The sequence below is a fragment of the Haliotis cracherodii genome, unplaced genomic scaffold (genome assembly GCF_022045235.1).
Source record: "Haliotis cracherodii isolate W230 unplaced genomic scaffold, xgHalCrac1.p SCAF_8, whole genome shotgun sequence".
Classification (NCBI taxonomy): Eukaryota; Metazoa; Mollusca; class Gastropoda; order Lepetellida; family Haliotidae; genus Haliotis; species Haliotis cracherodii.
The window spans coordinates 26,501,188-26,523,426 of NW_027266341.1; the positions used below are offsets into that span (position 1 = coordinate 26,501,188).

The following is a 22,239-nucleotide window of genomic DNA, read 5'->3' on the forward strand; positions in this document are numbered from 1 at the left end:
ATATAAACGTTCCTATCAGCTAGAAAAGCAGAAGAAACTGACAGATTCGTTTGATAATACTGACACAAGAGATTTCTGGAAAATGATTGGTAGATTAGGAGTAGCTAACGACCGTACAGGTAAGTTGCCCTTTGAGGTCAGAGACAACGAAGGAAATGGTGTTTGTGTTACTAGCTCTGTCCTTGAAAGATGGAAGGATGACTTTGAGAATTTATACGGTTACGACCCACACCCTGATAGAAATTTTGATAATGAACACCTGGATAATATAGTGCATGAATTATCCAATTTTGTTATAACAAAGGAAGTTAAAACAAACTGTGATCCCTTGAACGTCCCTATTACGTTGGTGGAAGTAGAGAAGGCAATAGAACGCGCTAAATCCAGAAAGGCGGCGGGTATTGATAATCTTCCTGCTGAGTGTCTGAAAAATCCTGTCTGCGTTGACATATTGTTTAAAATAATGACTCGTTGTTTTAATAATGGTGTAGTACCTGATGCATGGCAACAGAGTATCATTAATCCTATTGCTAAATCTGACACCGATGTTCACAATCCTCTGTCATGCAGGGGTATCTCGCTTATTTCTGTACCCTGTAAAATTTATTGTGACATTTTAAATGCCAGATTGAGTGAGTGGTGCGAAAGAAATAATATTTTAGCTGAGGAGCAACTATGGCTTCAGAAAAAAGGAGCTGTTTGGATCACCTCTACAGCATTTGTACAATAATATAAATAGAAAACAATCAAAATTATCAACATTTTGCTGTTTTATTGACATGAAAAAGGAGTTCGATAATGTAAACAGAAATTGTTTAGGTGTAAAATATTAAAATTTGGCATAAACGGAAAATGTTTGAAGCTGTTAAAAGTTTATACAGCAATGTGAAGTGTGCTGTGAGAGTAAATGGTTTGTTTTCACCCTGGTTTAAGGCCCCACGGGGACTAAAGCAAGGATGCCTTGTCTTTCCATTATTGTTCTCTATTTACATTAACGACCTGGCGGCCAATATAAAACGCATGAATTGTGATGTTGACGTAAATGATTTAAATATTGGTATTATGTTATATGCTGATGATATTTTATTATTGGCGCCCTCGGAGGACAAACTCCAAAGTATGTTAAACGTGGTCAATGAATGGTGTCAAAAGTGGAGGCTTACAGTTAATCCTACAAAAAAACTAAGATTGTTCATTTTAGGCCTACCAATACAAATTGCTCCACAACCAACTTCTCAATTGGAGAAACTCTTCTGAAGTATAGTAACAGTTATAAATATCTTGGTTTGTGGCTCAACGAACACGTGGACTTTAAGTCCACAATTAATGAACTGGCTAAATCGGCAAGCCGAGCTTTTGGTGGTTTTACTTATGCAATTTACACTAAATTGTATGAATCCTTGGTTCAGCCTGTTATGCAATATGGTGCTTCCATCTGGGGGATGTATGAACATAAAAAGTTAAACACTCTGCAAAACAAAGCATGTAAAAAATTTCTCGGCCATAGACGTAATGCGTCAAATGTCACCGCCAGGGGAGACATCGGTTGGAAAACATGTGTCACTAAGCAACGCATAGAAGTATTTCGTTTATTCTTCCGCCTTAACAGTGTGGAAATTACAAGATTGCCCCGTGTCATTCATGCTTGGTCAAGTAAAAGAGGGCGCTCATGGGAAAAGGAGCTAGAAACTTAAACGTCGTCGACTTGATCGATGTCCATTCGATGACACGTGGCCAGTTCACTCTCAATAAGCAAAATTTATTTCAAGTGGATGAAACTGCTTGGTTTTCAGAGCTGTGGAATGATGCTAATAACCCTAATGGTAATAAGCTGAGGACCTATAGATTGCTTAAGAAGGATCTATCGCCCGAGCCCTATGTCTTATCAAATTATATCCATAGAAACACCAGAAAATATTTGGCACTTTTACGCAGTGGCAGCCTCCCCATTAACATTGAAAAAATGAGGTACAGTCGTCCCCCTGTCCCCCTTCAGGATAGAACTTGCCCTTTTTGTTTTAACTCAGTAGAGACTGAGGTCCACTTCTTAATTGATTGTATGATGAATTACGTTATGATGTAATGAACGCTATGTGTGAATGTATGCCAGATTTTAAAAACTTATCTTCAACCGAGAAATTTATAACATTACTCAGATGTGAATACGGGTGTTATACTCTTTGTAAGCTAATTGATCAAATGTTCCAAAGACGCTTGTCACTCATTTGATTCTGTGTGCGCTTTTCTGCATGTATGTCATTATGCTTGCGAATTGTAGTATTTCTTCTTGTGATATATGTTATACTTGTAATGCTTATGTTGAGTGTCGGTGAGGATAAATTCACCCCTGTGTTGGGTGTGTGTGTGGGTGTGTGTGTGTGTGGGGTGGGTATAATCTACGTTTGGTGTATGTGTACGTGCGTGTGTGCGTGCGTGTGTGTGTGTGGGTGGGTGGGGGGTGCGTGTGTGTGGGGGGGGTTTATAATGTACGTATGGTGTGTGTGTGTGTGCGTGTGTGTGTGTGGGGGTTGCGTGAATGCGTGCGTGTGTGGGGGGTATAATGTACGTATGGTGTGTGTGTGTGTGTGTGTGTGTGTGTGTGTGTGTGTGTGTGTGCGCGCGCGTGTGTGTGTGTGCGTGGTATGGTGTGGGGTGGGTGTGTGGGTACCTACGTGTTTGCGTATGATAGTGTGGTGACTTTATAAGTAATTTGGCGTGTGTGTGTGCGAGCGTGCGTGTTCATAACCCAACCTTACTTACTTTTAAACATTGTGTTAGTATATATCTTATTTTACCTTACCCAGATCATGACGTTATAATTTTCTTTTTTGTCTAAGTGTCTCGTAGGCCATACCTGGTCGGATGTTATATTTTACTGTTCGTGTACGTGTTTTAGTATGAAGTGTATATAACATGTGACACTATAATAAACATTCTCTCTCTCTCTCTCTCTCTCTCTCTCTCTCTCTCTCTCTCTCTCTCTCTCTCTCTCTCTCTCTCGCTCTCACTATGGGTCATTTGTCACTAATCGTGGTGACTTCAGGTATAGATTCTTCTCCATCTTCAAAAGTTCAGGACAATAAGTCAAAAAATAAAAGCAAATGAAATATGAAGTCAATAAAGAAAACAATATGTGAAAAGCTGGAATTCCGCATAGATAACAGGGGCGGTGGGGTAGCCTTGTGGTTAAAGTGTTCGCTCGTCCCGCCGAAGACCCAGGATCGATTCTCCACATGGGTACAATGTGATGCTCATTTCTGGTGTCCCCCGCCGTGATATTGCTGGAATATTGGTAAAAGCTACGTAAAATCAAACTTACTGACTTACATTGTTTGACATTTGTGCGAAATATTTCATACACGATAGCGCGTGTTCATTATACATCGAAACACAATGGGGCGAGGTGTTTGGTATTAAACGATAACAAGCGTGTCCTACAAGCGAGCAAACGAGGAAGGAAATATCTAGGCCATGATGATAAACATTGCTGCACTCGGGGATGATGATAAGATAAATATATGTGGATATATTAGATATTTACATACATATGTCTTACAACTGGTGCAATGATACATGAATAAGTACATGTACTTGTGAGGTTGGCCCAGGATTTTTGATAAGGGGTGAGTGCACTTTACTTGAAATGTATTTAGCACACGTGACTGGAAGACACTTCAGGTGCCTGGTTCGCCAGTGCACTGGGCGGAGGGTGTGAGACGCTTAAGCAACGTATTGTAGTCAATGTTTGCCTTCTGTATTACTGGGTCAGTCACACTGGCTTCGGCTCCCTCGGTTCAACAAGGGATCTTGCTCAACGGCTCGAAGTTCAACGATTACTGACAGTGGTATCCCTATCGGGGGAGGCAACGCAATTCGCTGTCCCACGGGCGGGTCAGAATTCACTCGTGTGTTCCCCGATTTCTCAAAGGCCTGACAGGGTGCCATCGTACAACAGTTGCTTATTCTATCAACCACCCGACAAATCATGTGGTTAATAGAATGAGCAACGATTGTACGATGGCAATATGTCAGCCAGGTAGTTCATAACCTACCCATCCTATTTCTGGTCAGGGGGCACGGGTGGCCCAGTCGTCGCACGCCAGAAACCTATGATTGTGGGTTCGAATCCCGGTTCGCCCCAATTATGTTTCTAGGTTTGTCAGCACTATACCCGTGCTCGTGGGTTTCACCGAAGTGGTAAACGTCTGAAACCTGCATCACTTCGGGCTTTCCTCCCACATTAAGCTGACACGCCGCGATATAACTGGAATACTGTTAAAAGCGGCGTTAAACACAACTCACTCACTCACTCACTATTTCTAGTCAACTGAAGTTTTGGGTACTTGGATCTAACTGTGATGTAAATGTTTGTTGGTTTTCGTCGTAGTCAATGTTCCAGCATGTATCCAAGCGGCTTAGTAGAGTCAATGTGAGTCAAGTGGGTTGATATTATGAGCACCGCCTCACGTCATAGTACCTGACATGACAATCTACCAAGTCACCGGGTCTGACCACCCGATCCACTAAGTCGCTTCTTAGGAGTGGAATAGGCTATTGGGAACCAACCTATTCTAATTCCGGAATCCAATGGGGCTTTGCAGTGAGAGAAGTCTATAATGAGACATATTGGTTACACGTGGTCCAGCGTACAGCGTACAGGCAGCACATTAAGGAACGTTGGTTGCGGAGAGTAGTTGGATGGGTGACCGTGTGCAAGCCTCGCTTCTGAGAGTTTCTAGGGCTCCGGTCTTGTTCCATACTAAAACACCGATTGCATGCTGTGTCTACGTAGGCAAGTGACTTTTGTCCAACGTATGCCTCTGTTCAGTGTTTGCGAGCAGTGAAAGGGTACCCGGTAGGATGTGACAGACAACTTGGATACTCCTCAGGAGCTGAGAATAAATTCAATTGCACCCAGATCCACTGACCATGATAATGATATGTAGTGTTTTGAGCATTCTTCCATTGATGGGTATGGCGCATTATGAATACACATTATTTTGATATTATATTATTGTGAACAGCACCAATGGTATCTGTTAAAACATGTTATCATTCGGGTTGATTTGATAAGTTTTTGTTGGAGAGGATGAATGTCGTTCAACGCCAGCCAATCATTTCACTGACTGGCTTCACCGTGGAAGAAATTAAAAAAACATTGTTATCAAGATTGTATTCGCTCAGCTTATCCTACCCCTTCAAAGGGACGCAACTGAAATTATAGCACGTTACAAGGCCGCTAACATCCAATAACCACGAATGAGACTGGGTGACTTACAGTCTAACATCGCGTTTACCTTTGGTACATGGCATTCCTTTCACTGTTTCTAAGTCAGTTCTTGGACATTGGTAGGCTGGACATGGGTTCCTGTCTACACAAGCGAGTAGATAGGGTGTGGCCGATTTCTTGTTGGCTGCATTTGGACGATATTTAGGGACCATCCATTCTGACCTGCTTCTGAATTAACCTCTCTTGTTTGCCCAACTGATTTCTTTACTTTATATGCAACCGAGATTTTGTCTGGGAACGTTTCAGGTGTAAACATACCTCTTTGAATTCTGCAATTTTTAAAAGCACTGGAAAATCACAATGGAAAATGGTATGGATTTGTACCACTTATTTTGGTCGCCGCCAGTTGGCCAAAAGCGCCAAGCTCGCTGCGCGATCCAAATGTGGAACCAGTTAAGGAGGTTTACTAACGTTGTGTGATGCACCAAGGATCATAATCGGTTCGATTATGTTAAATCTATCCCTACCAACTACAGTGAGTGAGTGAGTTTGGTTTTACGCAGCTTTGTTTATTATCATGGCGTAGATATTTCGTTCCTCGTTTGCTCGCTTGTAGGACACGCTTGTTATCGTTGAATACTAGACACCTCGCCCCCGTTGTGCATCGATGCATAATGAACACGCTCTCGTGTATTTCGCACAAATGTAATACAATATGAGTAAGTAAGTTTGATTTTATCACGCTTTTAGCAATATTCCAGCAATATCACGGCACGGGACACCAGAAACGGGCTTCACACATTGTACCCATGTCGGGAATCGAACCCGGGTCTTCGGCATGACGGGCGAACGCTTTATCCACTAGGCTACCCGACCGCCCCCTACCAACTACAGACATATACCGTTCAATCCGTTTCAGGTAAGCCATAGCTCATAATATGTGTGAGCTGATGAGACGTCGGTGGCTCTTATTTATATAGATATTTCCTTATCCAACCACCGACCACCCGACCCAGAAAACACGAGAAATGCAGTGGGTTGTTTGGCGGCCTAGTGCCATGAGCATTGGTCAAGCTTTTGGGCCAATGGATTTATTATAAAGAAGAGTGCGAGAGGTTGATTAACACTGCTTTCAACAGTATTTCACTTTGATGTAGGGAGAAAGCCCAATGTGATCTAGGACGTTTACCATTTTGGTGAAACCCTCGTCACATTGATTGAAACAAAGTCAGGGTTAACATGGATTAAAACCTGCGATCCAGGTTTAAGGCGTGCATAAGTGTACAGGTGCTTTAGACGACTGGGCCACTCTCATTATAAGGAATAGTATACATCAAGTCTCGGATGACAAAGTGTCCAACGTTTACCTCTATCATGTGCTGCTGAAATCAGATTGTCGAAATCTTCCAGGTTTCCGAAAGTCGGGTCAATATCAGTGTAGTTTGAAATATCGTAGCCGAAGTCACGCATTGGAGACCGGAAGATAGGACTCAGCCATATTGCTCGTACGTTAAGAGACCGGATGTAGTCCAAACGTTGTATGATGCCTGTTGAAATAACAGTTGAGAGCTTACCTGTGACATTTAGGAAATATCACTCATCATATATAAAGGTAATGACATTCGTGGTGCAATACATATTCATGTAACATTGCTGTTATACTAAAGGTAGTCATCGAGCAGGCATTGTAATCGCTGCATTTTCAAAAAATAGGCTTACATTATCGTGTTATTTTTTGGATACACGGGGGGCTTCTATGCACAAGTCTTAACAATAAGTTGTAACATTGGGGTACTGATTAGAATCGTAACACTAGTAACACTAATTAGGTCATGCGTTACTTTAGTACTTCTAGCCTTTGGGTATCGCTTGATGCGTATCTTAAAATCAAATTTTCCTAATCAAACTATATTACATACACACTGTTATATGGCTGTATTGTTAAACAACGACTGTAACTGTTTACATCGTTTCTGTTGAGATTCAGTAGAAGTTCATTGCGTTGTATTTGGACAATGATTAGTTGTCAGGAATGTAGTACTATTTAATGTAAGCCGTGGTGAGTAAGTTGTTATATTAAGATTGGGGTTTGGGGGTTGAATCCCGTCCGGGATTCGAACCCACGCTGCCTGAGGGATTGTGTGATTTGGTGCCTTACCCTGGCAGTGTGGGTTCGAATCCCTGACGGGACTCAACACCAAAAGTTCGAGAATCTGTACTTTACTTTATATAACATCTGTTACATTTCACCACTTTCAAACTAGCATTGTGTGTTCACATGTGTTGCTTGTTAGTTGTTTTCAAACTATTCTTTTACGTATAGATTTCAGGGTTAACTAATTATTTCAATTTGGGAATCGCCACGTAACGATACACACATGCATCTGTACTGAAAGCATAGATTAAGAATACGTTCAAATGTACATGAGCGGATAGAATTAACTAAAATGAGCCATAGTTATATATTTATTAGCCTATAATTTTCCTAGGAATTTCAAGATGCCAAACAGGTGATTGGGTATTTTGGTGGTTAAAGCGTTCTCTCGTCTAAATATGAGTACAATGTGTCACATTACTGGAAGAATGCTAATAAAATAATACTTACTCACACAAGAGGCCAACAGACGGCCCTTCAAATAATACGGTTATGCAGAAGTGTATTCTATGTTTAGTGAGTGAGTATGCTTTTCCGCCACTTTTAGCAGTATTCCAGCAATATCACGGCGGGGGACACCACAAATGGGCTTCACACATTGTACCCACGTCGGGAATCGAACCCGTGTCTTCGGCGTGACGTGCGGACGCTTTAACTACTGGGCTACCCGACCGCCCCTATGTAACGTGATGTGTGATGAAATAGTGTTAAACGCTGGGTTAAAGATTACTGCACTTACATCACGACCTATATTCTGACTGGGTTAGGCAAGTTCACCATATTGACATTCCAGATCAGTGGAAGGTCCTTCCTTGTACAGCATGCTTAAGAGCCGGTGTATAAATGCACACCCATGAAATCCAGCCCTGGTAAATCGGGCCGGCACATTGTCTTCACTAACATTTGATAAAAAACATTATCAAAATCTATTTAAAACTAACTGACTTTATGTACCTCCAAAGATTACAATATGCTATAGGGAGTAGGGAATAGGGAATGCTGGACGCAGTGGTAAATGTAAATAGTCTTTTGATCTCAACACTGATCTGGTTGTTTGATGTTGTCCCAAAGTTTGTTGCTTCTTGATCAACGCCGCACTCAGCTTTATTGAGCCCCACGAAGAAGGAATTGCGTCATAGTCCTATGAGCAACAGATAGTCAGTAAAATAAGCCAGGTCTGCGACCTTTGGAAAATAGACAAAATAGATGACCTTTCCTACACCACTTTGTGGTGACCATCAGAATTGTAGCGTGGAAGGGAGATCCTTGAAAACGACCGTTCTCGAAGACCAGTCACGTCAGCAACACCAGAATGATCCAGTGAATTCACAATAAGGTGATGACCGACCGGGCAATGACTGTGCGTCATATTGCTAGTTCTGTAGGCATGTCCCAAGACAGAGTACACTTCATTACCACAGAAACTTTGGCAACGAAGACAGTGCCAGCTCATTGCGCTCCAAATCTTCTGACATCTCATGAAAACACACTATGCAAAACATCTTGTGATAATCTTGTTCTGTTTGAAGCTGGCCGCCTTTTGCAACAACGTATAACTGTACGTCACTTCCAGCAAAATCCAAACAGGGGAAGCACTTGAAATCACCGCTACTAAAGAAGACAAAGATGGTGGGCTATCTTCCAAAAGGCTTGACAATAAACGGAACATATGAATGCTGCACTTTTTGAGTGGATTATTGAATGAAATTAAGAATACGAGACGTGACACCCTGGGAAACTTGCTACTCATCAGGGCAATGCACAAGTGCACAAATCAGTTAACGGGATCGGGTGGTCAGCGTCGCTGACTTGGTTGATGCTTGTCATCGTATCCCAATTGCGTGGATCGATGCTCATGATGTCAATCAAAGGATTGTCTGATTGATTGACTCGATTATTTACAGACCACTGTCATATAGCTGGAATATTACTGAATGCGGCGTAAAACAAAAAACCAACCATACACGCGAATCATGGAGTTCGGGTATTGTGACATCCAGCCTGATCTCACATTCTTCCCAGTATCGCGAACACCTGGTGTCACTGTAACTTTACATTGATTCGTCTGGTCCAGACTCGATTATTTACAGACCGCTGTCATATAGCTGGAATATTGCTGGGTGCGGCGTTAAACAACAAACAAACAAATCATAGGAACATAGAGAATCTCCAACCCAAACGTATTCAGAACGTTTTGCATTAGTTTAAATAACAGTTATGATAGCAATTATTGCTCCTAGCCTCTGTCGTATCAGAAATAAGGATTGAGTGATTGAATCTGTTGAGATGTACCCACCTCTAATGTCACCCACACCATCTCCATCCGAGTCCTGATAAGATCGTGGGTAGATCTGATAGATTATGGTTGTTTGCCACCATGACAGAGAGGGCGGGGGGTCTTCCGCCACCCTCCCGCCCCAGAGGAAGACCCGCGCCAGGACAGCGAGGAGAAGCAGCAGTAAGACAATTATTTTCGTTCGGTGGTGATACACCATGCCACTCGGTGCTGGTTGTCTGGTAGAGACTGCATCATGACTGCCAACGTAGAAAAAACAAATATCATTGGAATACATTTGTCTATCGTATGCTTATACTTCTAAAATTTTTACCAACATGCAATTAGGTTATTCTTTCAAATATATATTTTGGATCGTGTTTCTGTTTATTTCTCCGACGTGACATATGTGATGTCCTCAGATCTTTGACTTGTAGCTGCAGATGGCACTTTTAATGAGATCGTGCACAGCTGTTTAAATTATTGAATGTAAACTTCCTGTTTTTCGATGCTTGATGCTTTTCATTTACTGTCAGCGCCTTTCATTTGCTAAAAGTGCCACATGGTCCAGTCAGAATCGATTTACACATTTTTTAGTAGTAATATGAGCGGTTTATATCGGTTCTTTATCACCTCTAATAAATCATGGTCGCACAGAAAATCAGCCTGAAAAGATCCAGATATAGATCAATTTTATATTTCTTTTCGTCATCGACCGCCTCCGTGGTCTAGTGGTAGAGCGTCCGCCCGGAGAGAGGAGGGTCCGGGGTTCGATCCCCGACCGCGTCATACCAAAAGATGTTAAAAGATGGTACTTGTTGTTACCCTGTCTGGCGCTCGGCATTAAAGGGCTAAAACAAGGACTGGTCGGCTCGGAGTCAGTATACTGTGTCTGAATGGGGCATTCATGTTAAACTGCGGTATGGTATCTCAGTGGGCTAGCACTATAAATCGGCATCAGTCCGGACTAGTACAAGCAGCCACACACACACACACACGTACATGCACGTCGCTATATAAGTGCAAAAATCTTGGACTCGACGTTAAACCCCATTTCACCTCATCTCTTTTCGTCATCACACATCCTAAACCGTCTTGTGATAACGCGAACGATGTTTTTGCCTCGAATGACCCCGAAACGCAGGTAACGTAAGCGAGACTCAGAATGTTTCGCATATGATAGTAACACTTCAAAATCGAAGACCGAGAATGGCAGTCATTTTCTTCGTCATTACTCCTGAATGGGTTCAGCATAACTCAAAAACAAACACATGTCAGCTTTGTATAAATCATATGAAATCGATTTTAATGACACAGTTAAATTCTAATTTGAGAGCGAGTACCTTGAAGAGACGCGCTAACGGCAGTGATCACAAACAAGTAGTTTCGACTAAATATTTGGAGTCGGACGTCGTTAGGCAATACATAACATTACATCTGAGAGAGATGTTATTCTGCATCAATAGCCTGCGTATCGGGTTTTAAGTTTTATTTGATCTCTCAGAATGTGGCCCCAAATGGTTTGAGTGAGTGAGTTGGGTTTAATGTCGCTTAATCCAGTATTCCAGTTACATCACGGCGTGTCAGCTTAGTGTGGGAGGAAAGCCTGAAGTGATGCAGGTCTCAGACGTTTACCACTTCGGTGAAACCCACGAGCACGGGTATGGTGCTGACAAACCTAGAAACATAACCAAGGGACGAACCGGGATTCGAACCCACAATCATAGGTTTCTGGCGTTCCCAAGGGACGCAACTCTGCACAGCGAATCGCGGGGCCTTAGACGACTGTGCCACGCATGCCCAAAAATGTTTTGAAAATGGCCCCATGTTTTATGTTGAAGGGACCCTTGTCACTACCATTCATTTCACGGATGGCCTGGTCGTCTAAGGCGCCGCAAATGCGTTGTACAGAGTTGCGTACAGAATACAAAGCCGGATTCAAATATCCGCGTTAACAAACACGCCATGGCTCAGTTACTTCAGAGATTTTGTTGAAAATGATTAAAGAAAGAAACGTAGGTTTCAATTTCAAAGTTGATATGCTGCGAACACTTAGTAAACAGAGCTGACATAAAGAAAGAACGCAGCCGTTCTTCAGTTGGGTGTTCGAGTGTGACGGTGCTACATCTGAATCTTAAGATAATTCTTTCATAGAACAGGGGGAGTTCAGATGATAATAAGTATATCCCAACATTGACAACGGAATTGAATTATGTTTGTTTCTTTTGTATTGTTTGTTGTTTAACGCCGCACTCAGCAATATTCCAGCTATATGACGGCGGTCTGTATTATAAGTAGAATTGACATTTCGACATTACGACAAGCATAGTCGCCTTTTAGGGCAAGTGCGTTGCTGAAGACCTATTCTTCCCCGGATCTTCACAGGTCCGATGTTTTTTTATGAACACATGAGGTTGCAAATAAAATGGGTTGCTTTTTAAAATTCAACCCTCTAACCCGCCCCAAAATAACAGCCCATGTGGTATGCGCCATACAATGGGCATGTGTTACTCAAACAGTCTTCACCCCTACCTCCTTTACCAGCGGCCATAGCCCATAGTCCGTAGCTTGACGGTCGTTCAAAACGAGGCGGTGGGAGCAGCTGATAGTATTATAAGTATTGACATTGAGGTGAAGTTTCGAGGGATAAATGCCAGTTTTGATAGAGACAGTAGTGTACTCAAAGCCAAGCCCTCATTGGAAGTCTTATGACGGTTAAGTTAACGCGTTGTTGTTGTTTATCACTATCATCCAGTGTCTTGAGCATAACATATATTTAGAGAGAGAAGTATAGAGCAAGTAACATATATTATAAATCAGTATGGGGGTGGGGCGCTAGGGGTGGGTTATAGCCACTTGGCTAAGCGTTCGCTTCTCACGATGACATTTGGGCTTCGATTCCCACACTGGAGTAATACGGACAGCTGTTATTGCGCTCAGAAGCAATAGCCATTCGTAACAACCCCCTCCCCCCGAACACCACACACCCTACTGCCCTCTTGCCTTGAATATTAAACACAAACCAGTCACTCCAGTGAACTAATTGAATTACAACCCATAAGCAATACAGGCGTGATTCGGCCGCATATACGTTCCACCAAATCAGAGCTAACACCACCCACTCTACCCCCTCTTGTCTTGGAGATAAAGATAAACGCCCCAGCGTATCCAGTGTACTGAATGAATTACAACATACAAGAAATACACGTTTGATTCAACACCACAGGGACTGCAAATACGTGGCACCGATCAGAACCGCCACAGGTAACGATCCTTCTTCTGGGCGTCATGACAACGCACAAAGGAAACCATACATTAAACACTCAATATTCCTAACACACAGACAGTTCAGCTGTGAATCAAATGAAATAACCACGAGCACCACGTTCTTACCCAGCGTTCTTCTCCCTGCCTCCTCTCTGCCTCATGGCCGTCTCCATCTATCCTCTCTCACTGACAAGTTACGCCGGGGTTCACCCACATTCGTAACACAAAACCTATATTACTTCTAAGGAGGCCATGCCGTGGCTGGCTTTTCAAAATGCAGTGAGTAACCGTTCATCTCCATCACAAATTGTTAGCGCATGTAGATTATGCAACTTAAATAATTAATTGAACAAAATACTTGAAGCGGAAATACTGGCCGTGTATCGGTACAGCTACCATATTTGTGTGAGACTAACAGATAACGCGGTGATCATTGCTGATCGGGGTTTAATGTCGCGTCCAAGATTAGTGCACTTATATAGCGACGTGCATGTGTGTGTGTGTGTGTGTGTGTGTGTGTGTGAGCTTGTACTTGTCCGGACTGATGTCGATTTATAGTGCTAGCACACTGAGATACCATGCCGCTGTTTAACATGAATACCCCACTCAGACACAGTATACTGACTTCGAGCCGACCAGTCCTTGTTTTAGCCCTTTAATGCCGAGCGCCAGACAGGGTAACAACAAGTACCATCTTTTAACGTCTTTTGATATGACGCGGCCAGGGATCGAACCCGGACCTACCACTCTCCGGGCGGACGCCCTACCACTAGGCCCCGGAGGCCAGGTATGACAGGTAGTAATGAATATACGACTCAGTTAATGTCATCGACCACAGTGACTTCTCCTACGTACATAATCAACTGTTCTTTCATAAAAGATCTCTGCTGGTATGATTTGCTTGTTTGTTTGTTTGTTTTTGTTTTTTAAAGCTGCAGTTACAAAAAAACCTTGTAGCTACATTCTAGCTATATGACAGCGGTCTGTAAATAATCGCGAGTCTGATCATCTCGGGTGGATGGTTTTGTAGCCACTACAGAGCTAGAATTGGGGGATGGTCTGATGATTGTTCGCATCAGCCTCATTGCTCATGATATCAATCACTGGATTGTCTGGTCCAGACTCGATTATTTACAGACGGCCGTCATATAGCTGGAATATTGCCAAGTGCGGCATTAAACAACGAACAAACGAAATACTACTACTACTACTACTACTACTACTACTACTACTACTACTACTTCATTATATTTACAAATCATTATGGGAGGGCGTGGTTTAATTAACGTGGATGCTCTTCATGATAGAATTGTATTATGCACACATAATGAAAACAAAGCATTCTTGACATGCATCAACCAAGTCAGCGAGCCTGATCACCCGATCTCGTTAGTCGCTTCTTACGGCAAGCATAAGTTGCTGAAGAGGTATTCTCCCCGGACCTTTAAAGGTAAGTGGTGAGGTGAAATGGGGTTTAACGTCGCGTCCAAGATTATTGCACTTATATAGCGACGTGCATGTACGTGTGTGTGTGGCTGCTTGTACTAGTCCGGACTGATGCCGATTTATAGTGCTAGCACACAGAGATACCATACCGCTGTTTAACATGAATACCCCACTCAGACACAGTATACTGATTCCGAGCTTGGTATAGTAGCTAGTGTCTGCTCGGAGCGGTGAAGGTCGGTGACTCGATCCCAGGGCGAATCATACCAAAAGACGTTTAAGGAAGGTGTTTCCTACCGCTCGGCATTAAACCGCTCGGTTTTTCAAGTATTGTATCTTACACACACGCGCACGCACACGCGCGCGCGCACACACACACACACACACACACACACACACACACACACACACACACACACACACACACACACACACACACACACACACACACAAGTACACACATATACTTTCATGTTGCTTTTTAAATGAAATTTCTTTAACGCGACGTTGAACTCCATTTCACTTCCCTCACTTATGAAAATTACTTCTTGAGCATGTGTGTAAACTGAGTTTACGAAATGACGGTTAGAGATTTCCAAACTTTTTAAAACGCGTTTGATTTCAATTACATCTACAGGTTCCAGGCCAAACTTTAAAATATTTAAAATGATTAAAACAACACACAGCATGGTAATCTCGTACCCAAATCAATAAAACATTCTGTTATACAACAATTTAAAAGGTAGTGAGTGAGTGGGTTTAACAGTAGTAGTAGTAGTAGTAGTAGTAGTAGTAGTAGTAGTAGTAGTAGTAGTAGTAGTAGTAGTAGTAGTAGTAGTAGTAGTTATTGTTGTTGTTGTAGTTTGTGTGTACATCGGTTCTGAAGTGCATGTTGTAATTCATTGTCATCATATCTACTGACGAGACTGGCATATTACTGCTTATACACATATACTGGTAATACAATACGATTCGGCCTAGTTCAGTTTTCGAAATATCCATTACCGTATACGTGAAGAAACATGCGTTCTAGTATTATAAATGATAATACTATACTGCAAGTCACCAGCGTCACCATCTGTCCAACTAGGCCGACGAGATCCAGTGATCGACTATACAACGGATAATACAAGCCTAGTCACAACAGTGTTGTGGTTATCCAAGTGTTTGTCACAGCTGTTTAAAATTCAATCATCATTTCACCTTCGGTAACAGCCGACGTACTCAATTATGATCATTGGTCTTTTCATGTTTAGCTCGGCTATCGGAACTAGTTAATAATACATGTGTCAACTGTAAAATGGCAGGGATAATGTGACGCCGGTTGTAAACGTTTTACACTTTTCCTGAAACTGAATCTGTGCCGGATTCCTGCAGGAGGCATGAGAAGTATGCTAGGTAAGACTTCGTGTATTTACCTTACATACTTCCTCAAATATTCAGTAATTGATTACACATTACGGATTCAAGGGAGTCAGAAAATTGAGGTGAAAGGTCATGATAAAGCCACGTGACTCACAAATGTACAGGTGAGGTGAAATATGGGTTTAACGTCGCGTCCAAGAATATTGCACTTATATAGCGACGTGCATGTACGTGTGTGTGTGTGTGTGTGGCTGCTTGTACTAGTCCGGACTGACGCCGGTTTATAGTGCTAGCTCACTGAGATACCATGCCGCAGTTTAACATGAATACCCCACTCAGACACAGTACACTGAGTCCGAGCCGACCAGTCCTTGTTTTAGCCCCTTGATGCCGAGCGATTATTTACAGACCGCCGCCATTGAGCTGGAATACTGCTGCGTGCGGCGTTAAAAAAACAACCAACCAACAACAACCAACCAATCTTATCTGTGAGTACAGAGGACAATTGTGAATTACGTGCGCTTCATCTTCAAATACTTTCTGGTCATACAAACTCGCTCTCAGCAAGCCTGCTTCTCCTCTTATTCTTAATGCCCAAGTAATTATAACCGACTCTTAATATTAGCAGTCCATTTATATACTTTGAGATGTTAATATTTACTATATATTTTCCAAGTTGTTAGGATGGCTTTATACATGAATAAAACACGAAACGGGGAAGTTATTAGGTCTCTGAAAGGCATGTTTCAGAGTATGTGCTTACTTCTTCATCAGGTGAACATATACTACGAAACGTTGTCTACCTCATGAATGGTGATGTTATCGTTGAAGAGTGCCAATCTTGAACATTGCAATCTCTTATTCTTTGTTTAAATAATTGAATAAACGAGTCTGTGTTACCTACCTTGCGCTGTCCAGGCATATCCAACACTATAGCTATGATTGCTTGGTTGGTTTGTTGTTTAACGCCGCATTCAGTAATATTCCACCTATATGACGGCGGTCTGTAAATAATCGAGTCTGAACCAAACTATCAAGTGATTGACATCATGAACATCGATCAACGCAATTTGGATACGATGACGATGTTAGCCTCACCACCCGACCCCGATGTCGCCTCTTACGACATGCACGTGTTGCTGAAGACGTATTCTAACTTCACTTATATATGTTCGAGACAACCGAAAATTCGACAAATCCAATTCGACTTACCTGAGGTGAAAAATGATAAAGAATGAAAGAATTCGTCGGAAACACAATCAGTTTGTCACAACCGAGACTTCAGTACATCAGAGCTCGACACAACTGTGTTTGACTGTATCAGTAAACTTTCGTTTCAGAAACCTTTCTGGTACTTTAATGATTAGCAAGTCTCTCATACTTAAGAAAGGCGGGTTTGTTTATTTCGTTGGTTTACATATAGGCTGATACATAATGCATATATGTCGAATGAAATGTTTCCTTTTGACAATGACGTTAGTAAAAAATTATCAAAGAAGTCCAACTGTCACGAAACAAGGGAAGTAACCCTTTGACTTGTCATTCAAAACACAAACACAGTTAAGTTTGTTAACTCCATCTACATTTTTTCAATGTTTTTTTTCAACTCTAGGGCGACCTGGTCAGAAAAATGCATTGCCTAAGGAATAATTACACATTGCGATCAATGGTCGAGTAAAGGTCTTGTTTGCTTTTCCCGTTGCTAAATAAAGGTGAAATCAGATTTTACGAGCGCTTCACTTTCCCTTAATAAATGTTATCTCTTCCCTTTTTCTGTGTTTGACATCGCCCAACCGGTTTTCATTCCTTTGAAGGTCGAATGTTTTTATTCTCTAAATAACGCCCACTTTCCAGTCACGTCTACGTGCTCCTTGTTTGCTATACGATATATCTGAACGTAAATGTTAAACATACAATTTAATGAAATTTGTAGTCTTGTTAAAATTACATATTTCTCATGACTCGCATGCCCCTAAATGTCCTTAAAAGCTGTAATTTCTCTACACATATTTAAAACGAAAGGTCGGTATATCTACGGTAAGTATATAATTCATGCGATTACAAACAATATTATTTCGAACCATGTCAAAGAAAACGTATCTAAAACACATATAACGTAACACAGCTATCGGATGCTACTGTCAAGCTTTGTATAGTCTAGGGTTGAAGAAAGGATGAATGATATATAAATATAATCAAAATAACATTTTTTTAAAGTAATATTTCTTTAATGTGTATTGACACATGACGAGGTTTGATGAAAATTCTGGTATCCAGTAAATGTGAAGGTTTTAGTAAAACTTTGAAATATTGTTATGATGTTATAAAAAAATTAAAAAAACATTTATCGGACATGTCCATATGACTGTCAATAATCCTTTCTATGTATTTCAAGCAGATATTTTGACTGATGTACGTGTACATACAATTCTACGAAAACCAGCTTGTGCCAAACCTTTCAAATCAGTTTTTCTAATGATGTAGCATACTTACATGTATATATTTTGCCATGTCTGGACCCTATACCTTGCATATACTAGTTCTGACTCACCATGTCAGAGCAGGTAATCTATTCTATCAAAATGCCTGTGTCGCCAGATCTCGAGAAGTCCTCATCGAAAGCTAATGCATGTAGTACCAGAGTACCGGGGCTTCAGTAGGGATGGGCAGATTTGAACAGATAACGCATGTAAACTTTGCTAGAGATAAATATCATCATTGAGTTTTGGTCACGTGGTTACACAATACGGTCGGCAGTCCGCGAGTGACACAATTTAGCAGTATGTGCAGGGTACGTATATCACCGACACGAAATGGAAGAAAAATACATGCAAATGTATTTAATGCGCCATGGAGTGCTATATATAACCGCCTGCTGTTAGCTGACTGTCAATTCTTACCCGGAATGTAACCATGTGATCAAAAATCAATGATGACGTTTGTCTCTAAGAAAATGGATTATTTGGATTATATTTAAAAGCGCACGTAGCAATTTTTGTCATTACAGTATGTTATATTCCTTATCTGTGGAATGGCTTGATTTCACTTTATAAGTATGAGCAAAGTATATATCTTCATTAATCGACTCGTGAAGATCCGGGGTAGAATAAGTCTTCAGCAACCCATGCTTGCGTGGATCGATGCTCATGATATTAATCACTGGATTGTCTGGTCCAGACTCGATTATTTACAGACTGCCATCATACAGCTGGAATATTGCGGCGTTAAACAACAAACCAACCAACCAACCAACCAACCATTGAATGTTGGCGTGGTTTAGGTTGATTTGATCACTGAAACTGAATAGCATAAGAAACTATATCTTTCAGCTGATGTTATCATTATTGTAATGTTAATCTTTACGTACGTCAGCGATATCATGTTTGGAACATGAACTGTACTGGCGATCTTAAAGACTTCTTCTACATGGTTTCATTTTTAGAAATATAATTTGATTTTATACTTTTAAAAATTAAAAAAGTTAATTCGCATGATGCACAACTGCCGACGGGTATCTTTATCCGACACAAATTTGCAAGATTTCAAATATCATGTGGTTGCCAATTCATTTCTTACCCTAGTCTTCAGTGAACCAATCTATTGTTACACAACATTATCCAGCTAAAGATTACATGTTACAAAATGTTGCAGGAATGAGTGATGGTTAGATACTAGACATAATCAAATTTAACAACAGTTGTTTCAATTGTCAAGGGGCGGTGGGGGTAGCCTTGTTGTTAAAGCGTTCGCTCGTCACGTCGAAGAGGCGGGTTCGATTCCCCACATGGGTAAAATGTGTGAAGCCCATTTCTGGTATTGCTGGAATATTGGTAAAAGCGGCCTGAAACCATACTCACTCACTACAGTTTTGAATTACATTTTTTTTTAAAACTCGGTATACGTTCCAAGCTCCGTCGCTAGCAGTTAATATCTTAATATTGTCGGATATAAACCGTACAATGTACCCATAACCTTGATAAGTTTCTCTAATCAGGGTAGATAATCTAACGCAGTGTCATGTGTCATCGTCTCGCGGTCACCACGTGACCTGTCGTCTGCTCCTTTTTGTCTAGCAGACGATATTTCGAGAGAGGCGGAAGGATACACCTCAAATGTCGGACATGGAAGAACCGAACGAACGAACGCCAATATTGAGAAAAAACAGGTAAGGTCTACTCAGTAGATATAAGCTTTGTTTAACCACAGAATGATTCACGAAGCAAATTTGACGGACATTGCATCCCATTACGGTGGCTTAGATATCCCATATCACCAAGATGTGAAGTGATCGCATGCTTACCGTAAACTCTCGTGGTAGGCTTTATAAGTATGGCTACTTGAAGTTTGATTTGACAAATAATTAATTTTTACGCTTTAACAGTTGACATGATAAATATGTTCAGGAATGAGACTTGAATTAGTTAAAGAGAGAGAATGGTGTTTTATTTAAATGTGACATGTATTATAAACGGGTAAATGAGCAATTAATAAAACATCCCGCAAATCACTGGTCTGTGAGACACTATTCTGGACATGTAATATATCCTGGTCACCGCCATAAAATTGGGTTGCTTTTTAAAATGCAAAAGCTGTGTAATACTATCATGTTCTGACTAAAAAGGGTAGCTTAGCCAGGTAGAACAAGAGACGACTAGTACAATATACACAGATTTATTTACATGAACATCATATATATAAGTAGCTAACAAATATATATAACAATGGTGAGCATACATAGACTTCCCAGGGACCGAGCATGTTCCTAGGAAGGCGAGGGCAAGTCTGTCGACACTTACTTACTTACTGACTTACTGACTTATGTTGGAGATTTATCGGGCGCTTTCCGACTGCAGGCCTATGTCGCACACAGGCCCGGCCAAGCCATTTAATGCCTTTCCGAAAAGGGGAAACGTGAGTTTACGCAACCCAGGAGGGGGTCTTTAGGGGATGCTTATATAGTAATTTTGAAATTTTGCGATTTGGAATGAACGCGAAGAGGGGGTGGAGGACGAACTAAGGGAGCTGTGTGTGTTGGGTGGTTGTTAGATTAGGTAGTTTGGGTTTTAATATTTTATTTGGGGTTTAAATGCGACTAATTAGTCCTGTTTTAATTAGGTATATGCCTAAGGCTTTGAATTTTTCTAATTTATTTTGTGGATTTAGAATTGATTCTAGTGTAAGTCCGGTTTTAAGATTTAGGGTGGTCTGTAGTGTTGTTCGGTGTGTTTGGTAGTGTGTGCAGTGAATGAGTACGTGTTCTGGTGTTTCTTGTTTGCAATGTGGGCAGTTTCCTGTTGTGTGTAGATTAGCTATTTTACGGTGATTATTTAGTTTGGCCTGTTTGTAGTTTAGTGATACTTACTTACTTACTTACTTACTTACTTACTTTGGAGATTTAACGTGCGCTTTCCGACTGATGCGTATTTCGAACACGGTAGTGACACTTGGCTGACTGATTTATAGGTTTTACGTCCGCTTCGCATTTATTGCATTTCGCGGACGGGGTAGGTTGGGAAATAAAAATAAATAGATTAAATATGAAAATCACCATACCCAAAAAACTGTAACTAGCCGGGGAGTAACCTAGATCATCCTAGTGAAGATACTTGAAAGTTGGGTTGTTTGTTTACTAGGGCATAGTTATGTTGTATAGATTTGTTTGGGAGGTTCTAAAATCGGTCTATAAGGTCGGCTTTGATGATGAATTGTGTTATTGCGTTGAAGATGGGGGTAGGGTTGGAAGGGTTGAAAAGTAGTGTGAGGTTTTGTTTATAGTTAGGAGGGATAGCGTTATAAAGTTTGGAGTGAAGGGTGCAATATAAAGGACAGCTGTTAAAGGTCGGCTGTGTATTGTAAGGAGGGGTGTGTGTGTGTTATCTTGCTTAGGTTGTGGGTGTGTATTAGCTTGAGTAGGTGGGTCATGTATGGGGCTTGGTCAGGGGATTTATTGAATTTGAATGCCGTTTGTTTGTTAATGTTGTTATATTTTTGTTTGAGTGTTTTAAAGATTGGATTGTGTTGTGCCCCAGCCCAGTAGTTGAGGATTGTCTGTTGTATTCTGTGTGTAATGGAGACAGTGTTGGTCATGAGTAGTAAGGCATGGTGTGAGGTACCAGTCCTGGTGCTGGTGGCTATTTTGAGGGCCTTATATTGGATTGATTTGATTTTATTGTAAGTAGTTGAAATGCCGCTTAGGACCGGAGCGGCGTAGTCGATTTTGGATTGAATGAGTGTTTTGAAGATGTCGAGGAGGGTTTGTTTGTCAGACCCCCAATCGTTCCCTTTAATAGCTCTCATTAGGTTTAAATCTTTTTCACAAGAGTTGACCAATTTTGATATATGAGGGCCCCATGTAAGATGTTTGTCGAATGTAACCCCTAGGAACTTAGCTTCTTTTTGGTATGTAATTTGTTTCTCATTAAGGTGAAGTTTGGGTGTGTAATTTTGCATATATTTTTTTGAAGAGCATGCCAATGGTCTTTTTGGTGTTGATTTGGAATC

The 22,239-nt window shown here is 41.2% G+C and overlaps 2 protein-coding genes across 2 annotated transcripts in view; one reads left to right on the plus strand and one right to left on the minus strand.

Annotated features, from left to right (window-relative positions):
- Nucleotides 1–13,183, minus strand: part of LOC139450423 (alpha-glucosidase-like) — a 38,064-nt gene extending 24,881 nt beyond the window's left edge. The window contains exons 1-3 of the mRNA XM_071232118.1: nt 13,054–13,183; nt 9,682–9,920; nt 6,598–6,777 (exon numbers count right to left, since the gene is read on the minus strand). Coding sequence (XP_071088219.1) covers nt 6,598–6,777; nt 9,682–9,920; nt 13,054–13,100 — 466 coding nt within the window. The 5' untranslated portion in view covers nt 13,101–13,183. The remainder of the gene's footprint in view (nt 1–6,597; nt 6,778–9,681; nt 9,921–13,053) is intronic.
- Nucleotides 13,184–15,654: 2,471 nt separating this feature from the next.
- Nucleotides 15,655–22,239, plus strand: part of LOC139449809 (major facilitator superfamily domain-containing protein 8-like) — a 37,765-nt gene continuing 31,180 nt past the window's right edge. The window contains exons 1-2 of the mRNA XM_071231346.1: nt 15,655–15,771; nt 19,815–19,903. Of these exons, the coding sequence (XP_071087447.1) occupies nt 19,851–19,903 (53 nt within the window). The 5' untranslated portion in view covers nt 15,655–15,771; nt 19,815–19,850. The remainder of the gene's footprint in view (nt 15,772–19,814; nt 19,904–22,239) is intronic.